Here is a 20,083-nt window from a genome sequence, read left to right on the forward strand (position 1 = left end):
AAACCTAATCCCATGTGTGGCACCAGCCAGCAAGTACCCCAAGGACAAACACCAGAGAGAATGTGCGATTCATGAAATTAAACCTACAATGACAACGTACCATTTCTTCCCCCTCTGTCAGCCCAGCGATGTCTGCAACCGCACAGTAGCCATCAATACCGGCAACAAAAAAAAGAACATTTCCACTTCCTTTCAATGGCAGCTCCTGATACATATACCTACGCCTTCTGGGTGACTTCTACCACAGACCACATCATTTTATGCCTCTCTAAGACTAACCGAATGCCGTGAGTGAACACTTCTCTTCCCCCTTCCTTACTAATAACTAATGGAGGATAAGGAAAAAAATATATAGTATTTTCTTATGCAAATTGCATATCAAGCACTTGCTGCCCGCAGTCCTCACCAAATCCACATGTATCAATATTATGCTATCGCACCATCCAGTCAACCCTATTATTATCTGGATTTTATCCCTTCCGTGAACTAGGAAAAGCAATACCTTGCAGGTCAACAAGTTCCTTTGAAACCTTTGCTACTTATACAGGCTCGCAAAGCATTTACTTGTTTTACTAACTGTCGTTTTAAAGCAAACAGGTAACTTATTCTAGGACTGGAATTATGGCTTAGAAGTGTGGAATTTAATACTGAGACGTAGGATGATTTTTTGCATGTCTGCCAGACACTTGTTCTTCCCTGCATATGCACACAATGCTACAATACAATTTAGCTCAACAAATTGTGCAGACATTTACTGGAAGGTAAAGAAACAGCTCATATTATTTTTACAAAGAAAAATAGACAAATGTCCACTTTATACCCCATGACATAAAAGCCACCTAATTCAGCTCTGCCAAGTACCACGCATGTGGCACTGTACTAACACATTTCAGTGTGGTGATCCGCATCACCGCACTGAAATGCAAAATCACGCATAACAGGCATTGCGCCTCCTCGGGTACCAGTGCTGCTAATCAATGCTGGTGTAGTATTTTTTCATGTGCTGACGTCTGTTTTCTGGTGCTTTCCATGTTTCCTGTATGTGATGCGGTAAATTTCGTAATGCAGTACAGCTAGCTGTGTGGTAGTCCTGTAATAAATGTCCCTTTTCTATGCCCACAACACTTTGCCGTATTACCGTAGTGTGTCCATAAAGTTAGGTCTTGCGAGGATTTGTCGCAGGCATGCATGCGCCTTACACCGGCAGCCCTACGATATCAGCGGCATCAATACTCAATAGCTCACCCACTGCACAAATATAAAAATGAAAGGCCTAGGGCCAGCACCAAAATAGCCACAAACCTGATAGAACTATTATTTGTTTGGTCTCGCTTTTTAGCTTTCCTCATTCCTTTTTCCTTGTAAGAAGTGCATACCAAGCTGATAAACCCAGAACAATCTTCTAAATAGTTGGACTAAAGATTCAACAGAGGGAGGTAGTTTAAGGATGGTACTGAAAACAGAAAATGTTTTAATCCAGAATGCTAGAAAATTGGAAATGGCTGTGAAAAAATGGTCCTTTTTGTATGGTTACCCCTATTTTGCCTGAAATGTTATGTGGGTTATACGACTCTCCACACTGTGGCATTTCACTTCAGTGCCCAGTGAATGTGCTCTGACTCTCACAACATGTTGACATTCGCTATGCCCTGATTGGTTTATTTACCTTTTCTATATCTATATGGTTATAGTATAACATGTGGGAATATACCTATATCATTAAAAGTTGAATGTCACCTGTAGACTGCAGCACATATTATTTTATGCCTACTGCAGTTGCCAGACTGCTGTAATGTAAAACCTGCAACGAGACCTAATAAAATAACCTTTTGTGATAAGAATTAACCTCTCTTTTAATTATGTAAGCATTGCAGCCCACAAGGAAGGGTGCATAGTATTTAAAAGCGGGACATGTAGAAAATTAATTTGACCATGTCCTAAAAGTTACATGACCCAAAAAATATTTTTACTGTGGCAAGTCTAGCGGTACTATGTAGAAAACCATAGTAAAGATCAAAATACTAATACTGTTATATCTAGAATGGAACAAGCTACAACAAAAATTAAACAGCTATTTTAATAGTTATTAAAAATCCAATGGTGAAGTCAGTTTTTTAAGAAATAGGGAAGGTAACTTTTAGATTGTTCCCACTTACCTGCCTTTACTGTTAGAACGCTAATAGGCATCAGCCAAAGCCTGTGCTCTAGCCTGGGAAAAGGTACAACATAGGTGTGAAATGCCTCCAAGAAACAAGCAGTAGGCTGACCTGAGCTCAACAGAATGTGCCAGGTGGCTGCTGTGGGCATCATGGTGACACCCAAGTGCCAAATCCAGCTTACAGATCTGTTGAGCCACATGCAATATTTTGGGTACAGTGGACAGGGAGAGAACAGAATGTAAAGACAATTCCTGTGTATCTCGTTTTGTTGCTGAAGGACTCAGCTTATGCCCTACCAGAGTTGTGTCTCTGGGTTTGTTGCGGGTACCGTGCCTGCCTCAAGCTGAATTATAGTGTTAGATGTGGAGGGGCACTTTGATTACCATAGTGAACTCCCCACTCGCACCTCCACCTCAGAGCCACGTTTAGTATAGTCTAACACAGCATTTTGGATTTGCCCAGACACATTGCACTTCAGGCCTGTTTGCAGTAAAGCAAACGGAAACAACTGCAAAAGTAGGTAGGGCAGGGCTTGGGAGGCTTTACTCCATTGGTCAGAGAGGAACTATGTTATGTCTTGCGGTGTCACACACACACACGGGCTGGTGAACCCTATGAAGCTGTATCTTCGCTCAGCCTTCCTCAGAACACTGCTGGACTTGTGAAAGGATTCTAGATGGACCACATTTGCTGCACTTCGCATGTGTGATCTGTGAGAAGGACCTGACAGGGTTGGACCTCCTTCCACTTGAAATCCAAGAACAGTAAGATCTTCAAGGATCATAGAGCTGATTCCCTAGGTAGGTTCAGGAACACGAAAGGTTGAAGGGGACATTCCTTTGAAGAATTCCAGTGGCACCGGCCATGCACTACACTTTGATGAGGTCTTCTGCCTGGTACTCTGAGAGTCTCTAAGTGCTTCCGCTGAGGTCCTGTGAGCCTTAGAAGTGTATTTCTTTCATTGTTTGGGCACCAAAAGAAGATTGTGAACTTTTTTAGTAAGTTTTGCTCCAGAGCCTCAAGTATTTCGGCTGCAAATGGTATCCTTCTGGCAGTTTCACAGCATCAGATTAAGTTCCAGGTTTGTCCCGCACAGAGGAGAATTTTTCCTCAGAAAAATAACAAAGTCCTTTTTCAGATTTGAAATGTTATTGATCTTCTCATCTTTCAGGCTCTAGTAGGGACAATCAGCTTGTTATATCTGACACGCTTTCCATTGTGCTTGGCCACAAATTGCACCTAGGTCCCAGTCTACCGTGAAAATTGGTTCTTTGTCCTATTTGACTCTATTTTTACTTAGATCATTGAAAATTCATATCTCAGTTATTGGATTTTTGTCATTTTGCTTATTATTATTTTCCTATTTTTATAAATTGGAGTAGGGGGGTTTATCTTTTTGTGTTTTGAACTTTTAAACTGTTTTGGTATGTCTAAATGCTTTACACATTTTCTCTAATTTGAACCTGTCTGCCCTGTACTATAGCTACCAGAGACTGAGCTCAAGATGACATTACTGAAACCTTTGACTAGACCTAACAAGTTAGTGACTTAATTACTTGTGGTGGACTACCATGCCCCCGATTAATAATTCACTTTCTCACATTGCTGAGCTTTCATAGTGTGTGATGTAAATGCTCTTGCCCCAGATTGCACAGAGTGTGGGAGGGGAAAGCAGGCTCAATTTTCTGTAATATACTGACTGTACTGGGAAAGGAGCCTCTCCATCAGAGAGTATTTTACAAAATGAGCCTAGCAGTGCCCCTTTACATTACAGTATCATAACTTACAAGTAGGCTGATTCCAGCCCTAAACGTCTTATTACTAAATTGCAATATTATTAACACATTATTATTATTCAATTAATTGTAGCCAGTTTACAAACCTTGAAAGGATAAAAGGTTGAGTTAGCCCAGCTAGCAATTCAAACTCATGAAAGAACTTGCAACGTTTTAGGTGGCTCAAGAAAGGTCAATACAGGTATTGTCTGATTAAAATGAACATAGACTTTGTCCCAATGAAAGTACTGAAATTGATTTTACTTTCTCTATATCCACCCCACTGTCATCTGTTTCTCCTTGTGGTTCTTTCACTCAGTCTTCACTCTTTTACCCATTATGTTCACCCTCTCCCATCATATTCTCAGATTATTTGTGACTCTTTTCTCTTACTTCACTTACCATATTTCACTTCCTCCCTTACTAATTGTGTGTAAAAAGTGCAACTTGGGCACCGGACTCACCACAGGCAGCAGCAGGTGGTTTAGGGTCCTGTTCTGCTTTGAATACCAAAGAAAGCAAAGCCCTTAATGGCAGGTACCAGCCAATAATACCTAAGGCACAGAAGCTCATATATTTGCATGACAATGACATTGCTGCTAATATGAGCCGATATCCCCAAGGGATGGTTGGAGCTATTCGGATTATCTCCCATTCAAAATGTTACTAAATGGAACAAAAATTTAGATTTTCTATCTTTATTCTTCAAATATATGGGCATTACTGTTCCACAGTAGCAATGTGTGCAAGGCAAGCTGAATGAATGAAAGTGCTGCAAGACCTTGATAACGGCAGACTGTGTGCTACACAAATGTCAACAACGTAACATCATGTATGCACAAATCAGAAAATACATGCATTCTACAGAAGCACTGAGTGCATTGTGTGTTCCACTGGGGCAAATACTTTCTTCTTTGCCTTTGTGTAATTCAGGAAGAAATCCTAAAAAAGAAGTGTTTGTGCTTGTCCATGAGAAAGTGGCCTGTGCCTGGGAGGTGGTGGAATGACAACTGGGCCTTATTTTTTATGAATCAGTGATCTGTTTTGCAGACCATAGGCACAGAGTAACACTGCCCTCCCACAATATTAATGGACAACGCTAAAACTATAATTGGTATTAAAAGCTGGTTGTCCATACATGAAATTGGACACATTCGGTGAGAAGGTTTCAAGCTCATTTAGGCTTACCCTTTCAGAAGTATTTTATTTATAACAAAATAAGTGCAGTGAACGGGCTGGTTCCTTGGAGCCCACAGCCAGTGCTGCTGAATGCTGAATAGCCATGATACTTCGTGAAGATTCCACCACAACACCCTTTCTTTCTCTTTCTCGCTCTTGCAGGTCCTTGTTTATTCCTGGCCTGTCCCTTTGGCAGTGTTGCCAATCTTTCTCATGCTGCTCTATGCTCTTTATCTACCTTCTTATTTCTTCTTGGTTTAATTCTGATAATGAAACATAAGCTCCACTGCCCAAAACTGAGTGCTTTATGTCACTGCATAAATTAGGCACTGCCTAAGTGTGGATGTCTTTAACGTGTCTGCCAGTTCAAGAATGCAGTTCTTCATGACAGTAGAATTATGTTAATTGGCTAGCTTGAAAGATTAGTAGGTTAAATCCAATGTACCATCAGGAATGGATAGGGGATAAAACAGACCATAGCTGGATTCTGAGACCCATAAATTGGCCAAATGTAGTAGGAAAATAGTGAGGAACTACTTCACGTGTATTTACTTGCAGCTTTACCTGGTCTGGGTGTGGGCAGCATTTACTGGGTCATGTCACTTACTCCATGGTGCTCTCCAGTCCTGCCTGCATGTATTGGAGAGTGATAGTCATTCTAACTCAAGTTGCAGATATATGAACGCAACCGCAAGCAGGAAGGGCAACCTTAGGTTTCAGCTGCCCCTTCGTTGGGCTGTGGTGGTCAGGCTTTGTGAGTTGCCTGACTATAGGCCCTTGGGTATCTTCTGCTATGCTGTTAGCCTGGATGGCTAAAAGCAGAAAATGTAAAACTGTGTCTATCACTGTGGACTGCACATGGTGTAATAACGGTGCAGAGCACAGAGACTCTGGTCAGGGACGATGGTAGCTGTCAGCACCTGCACCCACAAATGGGTAACACTGGCATCTCTGCAGATGGATGACACTGGCTTACACACGCTTTAAGATCGAGACAGGAGAGCTGGTAGCTGGTAGTGCATGCTGCATCAGTGCAATTGAAAGCTTACTGCATTAGCTGCAGCATCACCATCCTCTCACTGAACAACAAATTGCAGTGGCTGCAGGGGCAGAAAGGAATCTGATGACACTCAAACAGTGAATGTATGTGCACAGCTCCATCTTGGGCATGGGCATGGAGCATTGGGAGCCTCTCTACTGACGATAGATGATAACTCTGTCTGTAGAGGGGAGTTGGGGCTGGTCCAGGCAGGCACTTGCTTTGCACTCAGAGTCCACCGCTCACTCTTGTCAGCTTTCTTTCCTGTCTAAAGGCAGCATCCCACCTACCTGCATCCCTAGCTGATTTGACAAGCATACCATCGCACCATGACCTGCACACTCAAGAGCCTCCAGCAGCTGAAGGCAGGGTCAGACTGGGAACTAAAACCATCCCCAGTAAAAATTATTTACTAGCTGTACACTGCACAGAGCAAATGAATCCAATGCCGCCTGGAGTATTTGGGGGATCACCTCTAATCAGTGGCGGCTGGTGACTTTTTTTTTTAAGTGTTTGGAGGTAAATATCAACCCTGAATTGGACTGACTGAGAGTGCAAGCAAGCCTGAATTCCACTGGAGTACATAAAGATGTTCTTCCACTCAGAAAGGTTAGAAAACATTAGGCCAATGGAGTTTTTACAACACTATTCTCAAATACATAGCAAAAACATGACAGGTTCTGATGGAGGACTCCTGAAATATTTCACTACTTTCCTAGTGTGACAAAGAAGGCTGACCTATCCAAATGTTGTTATTCCGGGTGAACCCACTCAAAATTCTTTTAAGGAATTGTTGATAAAGTGGTGTTTCTTTCAGCACAATTTCTCTAAGATTTAAAATGCCAAACATAATACAGACTGTGCAGTAAAAGGACGTTCACATGGCAACATACTTCCCTTCTACATTTTTACTTCCTGACACTTTGCCTTCCTGCCCCTTCTAGGTAGATTCTATGTCACATGTTGTAAGTGGAATTCTCTTTTGAAAGGGCATAGTAAGAAAATACCAAAATGCACAAATCTGTCAATGTCAAGCAAAAGAAAGCTGAGTTGCAGACAGCAGTACTGATTATTCCACAAATATGTGTTTATGTCTGTCTGTCTGTGTGTTTTTGTGTACACACCGACACATTCATTTTGTGACAAAACAGGTTTATAATTCTTAAAAATGAAGGAATTTTGCTAACACAAGTTTATAGTTGTAAAATAATAAACATAATTTTCCAAAACGTAAGCTGATCACTTTCTTCAAACAAAATAATTTTGACGTAATAGACAAGCTTTTTATTTTTAGTAAATGCATGGCAGGTGCTCTACTAACAGTTTGCAGTTTTCATCCAGTATCCACATGTAATCTGGCCATACAAGAAAGTGCCACCATCTCAAGCCAAGGATACACACTAAATACTAAGAACTACCAACAATACATTGCCCAAACAAGGGTGGGCAGAGAGCACATCACCCTCACACGCATTCATGTTTTAATGAGGATTCTTTACTCTCACAATAAAATTAATGTTTGAACAAATGCCATTTTGACACCTCTGTGTGCTGTACATAACGATTGTCACTGTAACTCAGTTTACCTAACTCAGAGGGAAGGTTGACATGGTACGCCGAGAGAATAACAAATTATCTGGAGGTCTCAAACAGATGTCAGGGTGAGCGTGAAACTGACTACGATAAACCAAGCAATTAAAGGTGTATTTTTTTTAAAAGAACAATGACTTGTTGGAAAACACAATTTCTATTATGAAACAGGAACAACCAAAAGTTCTGAAAAATGTCACAGTGATTACAAACTATATTACACAGATATATATGAAAGGACCTACAGGCCGTCTGAACAGAGATAACCTTCCCTTACTTGCAGGCCCCTTATCCCATTCCACTGAGACCTCTGTTTCACCTTTTCAGCAATAAAAATAAACTTACTCACTGTCTCCTTCCTTGTCTGGAGCATTCTTTCTAATAATTTTAATTCACCATGGGCCAACCTGTGCACAAGGCATACAGCAGAACACTGCGCCCTCGCCACATGCCAATATACCAGCTCTCCACATTTACCAGGCCCACTCAAGAGGGGTATGCACAATGTATTCAATTTCGCATGTTAGACAGTTTTCTAACTAGATGATCTCCCCCATCGGTTTGGTGTCCTCCTACTCAGAGGGGAGCTTACAAATACAGCTGCAACCTAACCAGATGCTCTCCCCCGTCGGTTTGGTCTCCCCCACGAGGCTTATGCGAAGGGGGAGATCATCCCGATGGGGAGATTAAAATGACGGAAACGCTTTAAATAACTGAAAACTGTAACCTTTTTTTTTAAGGGGCCACAATCAAATTAAGAGGTCCCCAGCCCCTGTAGGCCCCCAAACCCTGACACCTCCATACCCCCACCCCCTTCAGGGCCCTGGCCTCCTCCCTTATCAAAGGAATAATTAATAGTGCCCTGAGGAGAATGCACTCAGTTAAGGCCCCCACCCCCACCCTCTTTCTGTGGCTTTGACTGAAGTGAAACAATGTAACATGTTATTTTGTTTCTCTTCAGTCAAAGGTAAGCAGCACAAGGAGCTCAGAGCAGGCTGCAAACTGCAGCAGCTACTTTTGAGAGATAGAGACACAGCTTTCTACCAAAGAGCTGAGGGGGCCCCCCTTCATCTACTGAAGGCTGGGGCCACCCTGCACCAGGGGCTGCGGGGGAGTTTGTTACGCCCCTGTATCTTATCCTATAATGAGGATCACTTTTATTTTGGTGCCCTGGCCTATTTTCTTCCCCAGTCTGCCCCTGAATGTATTCTGTGGCTTTGGCAGTATTTCTAATATGGTTTTCGATACTGATGATCTCTATATGACCTGTTGTCTCTAACTTTAGTTTTCTCCATGCCCACCTCCCACTTTATACAAATATGCTTCAGGCGTTCTTTCTCTGTTTATCTCTGAGAAACTTCTTGTCCTATCGTGTATTGGAGGACATTTCTGCACATTTCTCTATACCCTGTGAAATTGGGCTTGTTCATCGTGTGTGTAGTAGAGGAGCTGTCTATCTTACAGCTAGTAGTCGAGACTCTCTAGGCCTGCGCATGTATGTCTACTAGGCCTGGGTGGAGTTGTGACAAAAAAACTTCAACGTGGAGTTCTGCAAGTGGCGAACTGCATTTCCTTGCGCCATTGTGCTGATTTTTAGTGCTCGGTGTTTGTCTCCCACTGTTAAATCAGGGAGAACTGCATTGTGCGCAAGGTGCGTTTCCTTGCGCCATTCGTGCTGATTTTTAGTGCTGGGCGTTTGTCTCCCACTGTTAAATCAGGGCAAACTGCATTATGCGCAAGTGGGTGCAGCTTCTTTCTGACGCTCGATTAGAAGTTCTACTCGAGACAGCTTCCTCAATGTGAACAAAGGGTTTCTCAATCCGAGGGGTAGCGACCATCTGCAACCACCTGCATTGAGAAATCTCGTTTTGAAGCGATCTCACGTTGGATTTTCCGTGCTCGCCAACTACCGTTGGCGAGTGCAAGTGAGAAAAAAACTGCTACGAGGAGCAGAGTTTTTCAGGACAAACAACTTTGTGAACTAAGCGGAGTTCACCGTCCAGTCCTCTTGTCTACCGGACTATCACTGTCTGTAGTTTTTGTTGTACAGTCTTTTACCGTTGCATGGTTTTGTGTGCACTAAGTCTCAGCAAATTTCTTGTTTTTTTAACCGCGGCTAACGCAAAAAAATGGTCTGTCTTTGATGCAAGTCTGCATCATATACGAGGCACATTGGAATAATAAGGTAAGCTTATTTAGGCACTATATTTTTCCTTCATAAAAGCAGCACCTTTTGAACCAACCTGCTACTTTGAGCATACATTTTTAACTAAACTACAATGAGTCCTAACTTTCTTTTGAGGCCTGTGTATTCTCTGTCAGCCATGACTCATTTGGTATAGCTCAGCCATGTTATTTTATTTCAGATACTATGTTCAAATGTGTACCAACACTAGACAAAGTCTTTTCTTCCATTTTACTTCAAGGGGTATACTACGCTTGTCTGAATAACTACCATAGGATTTTAAGGATGGGTGCACATATTAAGCATAAGGCTTTCAATAAGTTGTTTTAAAATATTGTTTGAACGCATGTCAACTTTTTCTTCCAGAGTTCAGAAGGAGATGCACAGACATTAACTGAAGTGGATCTATTCATCTCCACGCAAAGAATTAAAGTTTTGAATGCAGATACGCAGGTGAGTTTTAGTTCATATTTCTTTGTGAATTTTCAAAATCACAATAGTGACAACCCGTATCTTCTGTTTTTAGTAGATTTCAAAGTATGTCTGTATTGCAAATCCATACTGATGGAAGAATTAAAATGTAAATAATGCAAGATAGAAATGTATATGTCAAGATAGTCAATTTGAATGGGTTTGGCGTATCATTTGCGTTTGAGCACATACCCAAGGGCATCATGAACCCCTCGCTTTGGCAGCTACAGCGGGGGTGGGGCTGTTTATGAACCTCTTCTGTCAGCAGCTCGCAGGAAAAAATATAATTAACACTATGAAGGACTAGAGAGTCAGTAGTAGGGCAAGAGGGGGCCAGGAAAAATGAATGATCGGTAAAGAGAAAGAAGGAAGGAATACTGAATGGAAGGAAAGGTGAAAGGAAGGCAGGAAGGAAGGATGAATGAGTGGGAGGGTGAATTAGTAGGGAGCTGAATGAGTGTGTGGATGCATTTTTTGGGTGATGAATGAATTGGTGAAAGAATGAGTGAATAGATAGGTAGAAGTACAGATGAAAGGACAGCAGAGTAAAGGGATGAAAGGGTCGATGAATGGGTGAAAGAATGAGTGAATGGATAGGCAGGAGAAAGAATAAGCAGCTGGATGGATGGGTGAAAGCATCAAGTGGATGGATGGGTGAAAGAATGAGTGAATGGACAAATGGATAGATGATGAATGGATCAGTGAATTGACAGGTGAAAGGATGGTAGGGTAAAGGGATGGATAAACAGGTAGATAGGCAGGTAAATGTTTGGCAGAGTATAACATGGATGAATATGCCAATGGATTCGTGAAAGCATGGCAGAGTAAAGGGATGGGTGGATGGATGGCACAGTGGTAGATGGATGGTACAGTGGAGTGATGGATGGCAGTGTGGATGATTGATGGAATGGAAAAAGATTGAATGACGAGTGAAAAAAATGAATGCATGTAAGATTGTAAAGATGACATAGGTGATATCGGAGGGGGGCTGGAAGGGTGAATAGATAGGTCCTTGGATGGAAGAGACGGAGGAGTTCCTCTAGGGAGTGGTCGGCTCACTTACTTCACTTGCTTTGTGTCATCAGATTTCAAAGTGGTGGGTACTTTTATTTTATGGCTACACATACCTATTTGATGGTAAAAAAGGACTGGGTTTGAATTGGAAGACTGAATGTGACGTTGACGTACTGTTCAACAGAGCACTGTTGATGGAGAATGTATGTGAACTTGTTTATATTAAAAACTGTGATTTATAATACTAAGTGAACATGCTTATCGATATTACATTCTATCTTTTAAAAAAACTTTTCATCCAATTCCTCCTAATAAATATCTCTTGCACTACTCTTGATTAAAAACAGAAGGTCCTGGAGTTTCGGTTTGTAATAAACACAATACATTAAAACATAAGATAGAGTCGTACATTTAGCTGAAAGATACCATTAGGAAAAGATGGGCAGCTGTTCTGTTGTAAATATCACCAATAAAGGAAGCTTTCGTGATCAAACAGGCAAACCTATAACCCATTGTCTTGCAAAAATGTGGGTATATTGTTGCATTTATGTGTGTGTGTGCTCTAGAAGGCAAAGAGGAAAAAAACAAAAATGCTTCAGATGGATTCCCACTGGAGAGAATAATTTTAGTTTGCTAATAATCATTTTTTGATTTAAGGAGTACTTTTCTGCAGGTTAACTAAGAGGGAATTATTCCAGTGATAATCAACCCAATTAATGTCCTGGAGTAGAGTGATGAATATTGCATATGAAAGGTTTCAGGACAGATGATTTATAACTAACAAACATGACTTGAAAGTGAAACAAATTGCCCGTGGCTTCATCTGACTTCATAAATAAATGCTAAATCAGCTTTCATTTCACAATTTCTCTAACCACCATGTTAAAAATATAACTTTAGTACTCAGGTTCTAAAGATTGCACTTAGCCCATTAAATCATTTACAGTTCGCACAAATTGTTTCAGCGGGAAGCCTAGTTCGAGACCAGTTTGGCTGCAAGAAAAAACAACAAAAATAAGACTGGGAGTACCTACAGGGCGGTGACGTGGGGAGGGGGAGGGACAGGGTGCGGGTTAGTAATGTATGGAATACGGAGTTTTACAGGTAAGTAGACATTTAAATAAATCAAACAAATTTTGCTGCGCGCACTGCATCGCATTTGGGGATGCAGTGCACTCAACGAAATTCGTGTTATTTATTTAAATGTTTACTAACCTGGGAAAATCCGTACCCCATACATTACTGCACCCCACCCTGCCCCTCCCCCTCCCCATGTCACCGCCCTGCAGGTACTCCCACTGCCAGCCGCGGCTGCCAGTAGATATGTATGTAGAGTCTATGATGTTTGGTAGAGTATAAAAACAGAGACGGCTGAGAGGTAAGCAGGAGTGAGGCCATCTACAAAATATAGAATACAAGTAGAAGAAAGGACATTGATCTCATTTAACTCTCCCATACCCTTAAGGGGCTTTTGTAAGACGAGCCTTATAAAAAAAGGAGATTCTTCTACAGCTGCAGAAGGTGTTCCCAATAACAGTGCCAAGTACTGCTTTGTTAAGCTTGGCAACTCAGAATTAAGGGATACCAGTCTGCTTATAGAAGTGGACTCGTAGTAGAAAAAATATCTCATTATGGCAATAGAGAGCATAGCACGTTGGGGAAGCTGAGGCACCCATTTTAGTGCTTGCCAGAGTTCGGAGCACCTTAAAGATATTTTTATATGTTTATCGCATATTTGTATTGACTAGTCCTATTTTGTAACATTTGTTTTATATGCTATTACTTGTATAAGTAAATACAATTACAGATAGTTATTAATACAGCCTCTCTACGTGTATTTCATGAGCTTTTTTCCTTCCTTGGCTCTTCTTATACCACAAAACAAATCCCTATGAAAGCTTATAACTCTTGTAATGTTCACTGTACCTTTTCTAAATAGTTAATTTGAGAGATCCTGTTTGTTCTTCAAGCTCTTCAATCTTGGACCAAAGGCCTACAATACATTTCCCCTACAAGCACTGCACTGGATCCTAGATTCAAGACAAATATATTATTCAAGCTACTCTGTACCATGTACAGGACAGTCATTAGTGATGTTCCCTAGTTCCATCAACAAAAACAAAGACCCTACTTATAAAGGTAAAATACTCTCTCAGCTGAAATCAGAGAACGGAATTATGCCCTTATAATAAAATGGATTCTGCAATCCTTGTTTGACCGCCTGTTTCTCATTTATTTATCACTGTTGACTAGTAAGGCAGCCAGTCACTGATTATAAAGAAATGACATCAGAATTCAATTGTAATAACTTATTACAGTTGAGTTCTGATATCACAATGCCTGCTACTAGTGCCAGCCGCCAAAGCCAGAGGTGGTCAGCTCAGGGTGCATAATTAAAGTAGCTATTTAAAGAATGAAAAATGAACTGTTGCTTTTCTTTCTTCTGCTCTGTTTTTCCCGATGTATATTGACAAGAAAAAAATCTTATTTTTCCATATGGTCGGCGGCTTGCAATATCTTTATAATGTAAGACAGAGTTACTTTATCCCAAATATCTTCTGGGAAACAATACAATCCTATCTTCCATTGCCACAACAAACCCAGCACTATGTCTGTACTGATCTAGGAAGAGCTTGACAGTATACAGTTATGTATACAAGTACATGTTTTACCTTTTCACATCCTCCCAACACAAATTTAAGCCTCCCTGCAGAGTTATGCTTATGCAACATGTTCAGATCCAACAAACGGAGAGAATTTTTTGAACCAGCAAATAGCAGATGCAAACGTTTATACATCTCACTGTGCCTCATCACAGCATCACATTTACAGAACAAATTCAGAGCATCTTTTAGAAACCTGTTAGAAATGGGGGTCTTTAGTTGGAATAGGTAGGTAACTTTGTCCAAATAGAGACCCGTGCTTCTAGTCAGGGTAAGGTGGGACACACTCATAAAATAACCCCTGCTCCCCTCCTTGGTAGCTTGGCTCGAGCAGACAGGCTTATCTCAGAGGCAGTGTGTAAAGAATTTGTGAATGCATACAGTAACACAGTGAAAACACTACAAATGGACACCACACCAGTTTAGAAAAATAAGTAAGCTTTATCTAAAGCAAAACAAGACCAAACAACAAAAATCCACAAGACAGTATTAAAAATAAGGCTTTCAAATGGTAGAAATAGTTCAGTTCAATGCAAGTTGTAAATGCAACACTTTCTCACAAAGTACCTTGGATGCGTCACTCAAAACAAACAAAATGGCCTCATGGAAGGTGATGCGCTGGTTCCTTACGCTTAGGGGAGGTAATGCATCAGTTCCTTACTGCAGCGCAGGGGAGGTGATGCGTCGATTCCTTACTTTGGCCCCCAACGATGCAACAGTGTTGGCGCCTCAATGCGATGCGTCGATCCGGTTCGATGCGTGGTTTCGTGCAGCCACACAGCAGGCTTGCGTCGGAATTGGTGTAGCAATCTCGGGGTTCAGAGATTGGTACACCCAAAATGTCGTACGGCTATTTCTTGAGCAGTGGCAGGCGCTGCGACGGTTTCTTTGGCTATGCGTAGGAAACAGGTATTGATGTGACATGCTACTTTGATGTTGCGTCGATTTTCCAGCTCCCAGCAACAAACAGTCTCCAGAGGTCCTAAACAGCAGCAGGCACCTCTATGCAGGTTTGAGCTGGTGGTGAAGTCTTTGTGTCCCTGAGACTTCAGAACAGGAGGCACACTCAGTTTCAAGCCTTTGGAGATCTTCCTCAAGATAACAAAGCAAACAGCAAAGTCCTTTTTCTCCTTTCCTTTGGTCGCAAGCATGCACTGCAGGCCAACCCCAGATAGCAAACAGCACAGGGGCAGTATTCCTCCTCAGCTTATCCGGCTATTCTTCTTGGCAAAGGTTTCTCTTGATTCCCAGAAGTGATCTAAAAGTCTGGGGTCTGGGCCCCTCTTTTTAAACATCAAAATCCTTTGTTCTCTGAAGGCAGAGAGTTTCTGTACCCAGCCAAAACCAGTTCGACACTTTGTCAGTGTGAGCCCTTGCTCCAGACACACCACAGGGGGGGATCCATCTTTGTGGAAGGCAGGCACAGCCCTATTCAGGTGAAGGTGCTACTCCTCCCACAACTCCAAATGCAGACCAGGCCTATTCAGCCCAGACCTGACTCATCAGACTTCTGGAGCCGCTGCCCTTCTCCAGCCCCTGTCATCCAAAAACCAGACATGTAATACACAAACCTAGCAGAGGCACACTGGATAGTTAGGCATTATTTTCAAACACAGAATGTAAAAATCACCCTCACTAAAAGATGCATCTTAACATTCTAAGTTCAGGCATACTAAACTTTATTTTCCCATCGTGTTCCCAGGATCAGTTATGTTTATAAATTGTTATAAACAAACTCGCCATTCTGGCCTATGGGAACAGATAGCCTTGAAATAGTGAAAAACAAAATTGTCAGTATTTCACTATCAGGACATGCCACACACGTCAGGACATGTCCTACCTTTCACATGCAATGCACCCTGCCCACAGGGCTACCTTGGGCCTACCTTAGGGGTAACTAATATGGAGAAAAGAGAAGGTTTAGGGACAGGCAAGTGTGTGCACTTGCCAAGTCGACATGGTGGTCCTGAGTCACATTTTACAAGCTACTTCTGTGGGTGGCACAATCAGTGCTGCAAGCCCACCAGCAGTATTTGATTTACAGGCCCTGGGCACACATAGTACACAGTACTAGGGTCTGACAAGTAAATCAAATAAGCCAATCATGAGATCACTAATTCATAACAATACTTTACAAAGGTAGAACTTGCACTTTGGCATTGATCAGCAGTGACAAAGTACCCAAAGCATCTAGACCAGCAAAACGGAGTCCAACACACAGCAAAACACAGGATGTAGAGGCAAAAATGGAAGGGAAACCCATGCCAATGGTGCCAGGTCTAACAAAACCCGCACAATTCACTTATACATTCTTCCTTTATAGGATATGCCCCAACATGCACAGTACTAACCACACATGCAAGCCCAGGTCTGCATATAATAACCATTCACACAGAGCACAAAAGACCCACACCAGAAACATCGGTGTGCTAGACAAATACCTAAGACTGCAAATTAACATCAGAAAACTCTGGGAAAAAATGAATAAGTTCAGGTTATTGAGGATACAACATTGTGTATCATTGTAGGGACCTGTGTTTCTATTTGGCGGTTTGCTAACATTTGTTGAGGTGCTCTTGTCTCACCTTGTTTATTGTCCCTTATAATCCTTTTAGTAAGCGTTTTTATGTTTATGCAGGAGGATTCAGTGGCAGCTGATAATTTGTAGAGCGCATAGCTACCCGAAGGTTTCCCGGCGCTAGGAACAGGAAGAGGGCAGAGGACCGAACAGGTTTGAGACTCAGGACTGAGAAAGACAGCCTAATGATTAAATAACCATGTCTTTACATTCTTGCGGAAATTGAGATAGCTAGGTTCTGTGCGCAGGTGAAGGGGAAGAGAGTTCCAAAGGGAAGGGGCCAGGTACGCAAAGGACCATCCGCCCATTCTGGCTTTTTTGATCCTGGGTACCTGAAACTTGTGCTGGTTAGCAGAGCGGAGGACGCGAGAGGGGCAATATTGTTGGACTAGTTTTCGAAGATACAGTGGGGCCCTGCCTGTTTTAATTCTGTGCATAGAACATAGGGCCTTGAACTTTATGCAACTCTCAATATGGAGCCAATGAAGGTTGCGTAAAGGGATGGATGTAGAGGATTTCTTAGGGAGTTTGCAGTGTAACCTGACCGCTATGTTCTGCACCGTCTGTAATTTATGAGTTACTTCTTTACAGGCACCTAGGTAAAGAATATTTCCATAGTCCAGTCTGCATGTTATTAGGGCCTGAACAACAGTTTTTTGTGTGTCCTGAGGAAGCATCCATAATATCTTCTGGAGCCACTTGAGGATGGTTACACAAGTGGAGGCAACTCTGACTGCATGTTGCTTCATAGACATCTGGTCATTGAAGTTAATGCCAAGGTTGCGGGCAGTTTTAGAAGGGGCAGGAAGAGGGCCCATTTGAGGTGGCCAGTGATGGGATCCCCACAAAGGTATGTTGTTGCCGAACAGAAGGAGTTCTGTCTTCCCCCCATTAAGTTTTAATTTGTTTTCATGCATCCATTTGGCAATGTTGTTAAGTCCTGTGCATAGGGAAGATGGAGTAGAGTGAGGGTTCGTGGAGAGTGAGTAGATGATCTGAGTGTCATCAGCGTAAGAATAAATGGTAAGCCCAGCTAGTTCTGGAATATTGGCCAAAGGTCTAACATACAGATTAAAAAGTAGGGGACTCAAGATTGAGCCCTGAGGGACACCATATTTAGATTTGTGAGTATTGGAAGCAGATGTGGTGGAAAAGACTTGAAAGGTTTGATCCGAAAGAAAGGTAGCAAGCCACTTCAGAGCTGAGCCATTGATGCCATATGACTGGAGAGTTTTAAGAAGGATGGAATGGGAAACCGTGTCAAATGCGGCACTTAGGTCGAGTAAAATAAGTGCCACGGGTTCCCCTTTGTCAACCTGGCATTGAATGGTCTCAGAGACACCAAGGAGTGTTGATTCTGTGGAAAAACCTGACCTAAAACCAGACTGAGATTGATGAAGGATATTCCTAGATTTAGTGTATTTAGTGAGTTGCGTGTTGATGTGTTTTTCAAGAATTTTTTCAGAAGACCGGACGGAGTGAGATGGGACGGAAATTAGATGGATTATTTGGGTCTGCATTCACCTTTTTCAGCAGAGGTACTATCATTGCGTGTTTCCAAGCTTTCGGGACCTTAGCTTCTTCAAGGGATGTATTGAGTAGTTCTAGAATAAGGTTAAGGGCAGAGGGTTCCAGGACACGTAGAATTTGTGGAGGTATGGGATCCCTAGGGGAGCCTGATTTGATGTTCCCAATAATATCATAAAATGTAGCGATAGTGAGAGGGTCTCAGGTTGTTAACTGCAGAGCGGGACTGCTAGGTGTTTGGTCCAGTGTCACGGGTTCACTGGGGATAACCAGTGCGGACCGTTCAGAAGGAAGATGGGTAGGGGTAGGGTTTCCAAAGTCGGCATAGATGCTATCAATTTTGGAGATGAAAAAGTCTGCCAGAGTATTACATTGAGTGGCGTCTAAACAAGGAGCATTCGGCTGGCATGAAGCGCCGAGAGTTCCTGTACGACTTTAAAAAGTGCTTTGGGGCGATTTTGGGCATTTAAAATCGTCCTGTTGACGTATTCTGCCCTGGCTGTGGTGCAGAGTGAGTGATATTTGTTTAATGCAGATTTATACAATTGCTTAACGCAGGGGTCGTAGTGGGTGCGCCATCTCCTCTCAAGGTTTTTGCAAATGTTTTTTTCCCTTTTTAATGAGTCGGTAAACCACGGGTCGGGGGGGTTGCAGATTATACTTCTTCTTACTTTGAGGGAGGCACTCATTGATGACAGAAGTGAGCCAGCCATGAATGGCCGCTTCATCCTCAATGTTTGTAATGGTAACGAGGGGTCTGGTGTTTTCAAGACAAGAATTAAGTTTATTGGAATCCAGATTATTCCAGTTTCTGGTCACCCTGGGTCCTGTGGGAATAGCTGGGGTCTTGGGGGACCGATCTATTGTTATAGAAAATTCCACCATGCAATGATCTGACCAGGGGATGGGTAAGGAAGGCTTACATGTTATGGTGTCCAGGTTAGAAAAAATAGGGTCAAGTAAGTTCCCTGCCTTGTGAGTGAGGCCCGAGTTATGTAGAGTGATATATAATGCTGCTAGATCCAGAAGGAGGTTGGTACTGGTGGGGCAGAATGTGTTGTTCAAGTGAATGTTGAGATCTCCAATGAGCAGAAAGTTAGTGGCATCCAGCAGAAGCGGAGAAATGTGTTCAGGAAGGGAGATAGCCCTCGGGCTGGCTGGGCCTGGGGGGCGATAAATGAGGGCACTGGAGAGAGTGAAGTTAGGTGATAGCAGGAGCTTAAAAAGGCCAGCTACAAAATTCTGTATATCTAGATCCTCCCATTTACAGGGGTAGATTTTTTTAAAAATAATTGCTATCCCTCCTCCTTCTCTTCCAACTCTGTTTCTTCCGATATAGGTGTAGTTATCGGGGAGGGCAGCACTATGTCAGGGCCGGAGCTGTCATTTAACCAAGTCTCAGTGAGGAATAGAGCAGCCGGTTGAGAAGAGGTAAGTAGGTCAAAAACATCTCTTTTGTGCTTAGGTAATGATCTGCAGTTAAAGCTAATAAAGTTAAGCTCGTGAGAGGATTCTACGTGTTTTTTCCTGGGCAGGGGAGGTGGAAAATCGGAGTTTGCCATGTTGAGTGTAGAGGGAATGGATAGAAGGGAGAGATTACAGCCTAAACATTTGGATGGAGTTTGATGACAGCTCAGGGGCACGGTCTGTGAGCATTAAGTAGACCTGAGGTTAAGAAGAGCATCTCTGGAGTATGTGCGGATTTCTATAGGGGTTGTGGTGACACGGGGAATGGCGTAGACGGGCAGGACGTTGGCGCGACTTCGGCGCGACATCGGCGTGCCATCGTCGCGCCCACTACGCGCGTCCACTGCGCGTTGGCCAGCACATCGGTTATGAAGGGAGTCGGCGATATGGCAACTAGACCGCTCCCCCCTTCCGCCGGAAGTGTATGAAAGTCGAG

General features: G+C 42.5%; 1 protein-coding gene across 3 annotated transcripts in view; it reads left to right on the forward strand.

The window, feature by feature from the left end:
* The window catches only part of APBA2 (amyloid beta precursor protein binding family A member 2), a 1,219,434-nt gene that overhangs the window by 871,362 nt on the left and 327,989 nt on the right, over window positions 1-20,083 (forward strand). For all 3 annotated transcript variants that reach the window (XM_086958387.1, XM_086958390.1, XM_086958389.1), the window contains one exon: window positions 10,294-10,380. In XM_086958387.1, coding sequence (XP_086814513.1) covers window positions 10,294-10,380 — 87 coding nt within the window. The remainder of the gene's footprint in view (window positions 1-10,293; window positions 10,381-20,083) is intronic.

This window comes from Lissotriton vulgaris, chromosome 2_1, assembly GCF_964263255.1.
Source record: "Lissotriton vulgaris chromosome 2_1, aLisVul1.2, whole genome shotgun sequence".
NCBI lineage: Eukaryota > Metazoa > Chordata > Amphibia > Caudata > Salamandridae > Lissotriton > Lissotriton vulgaris.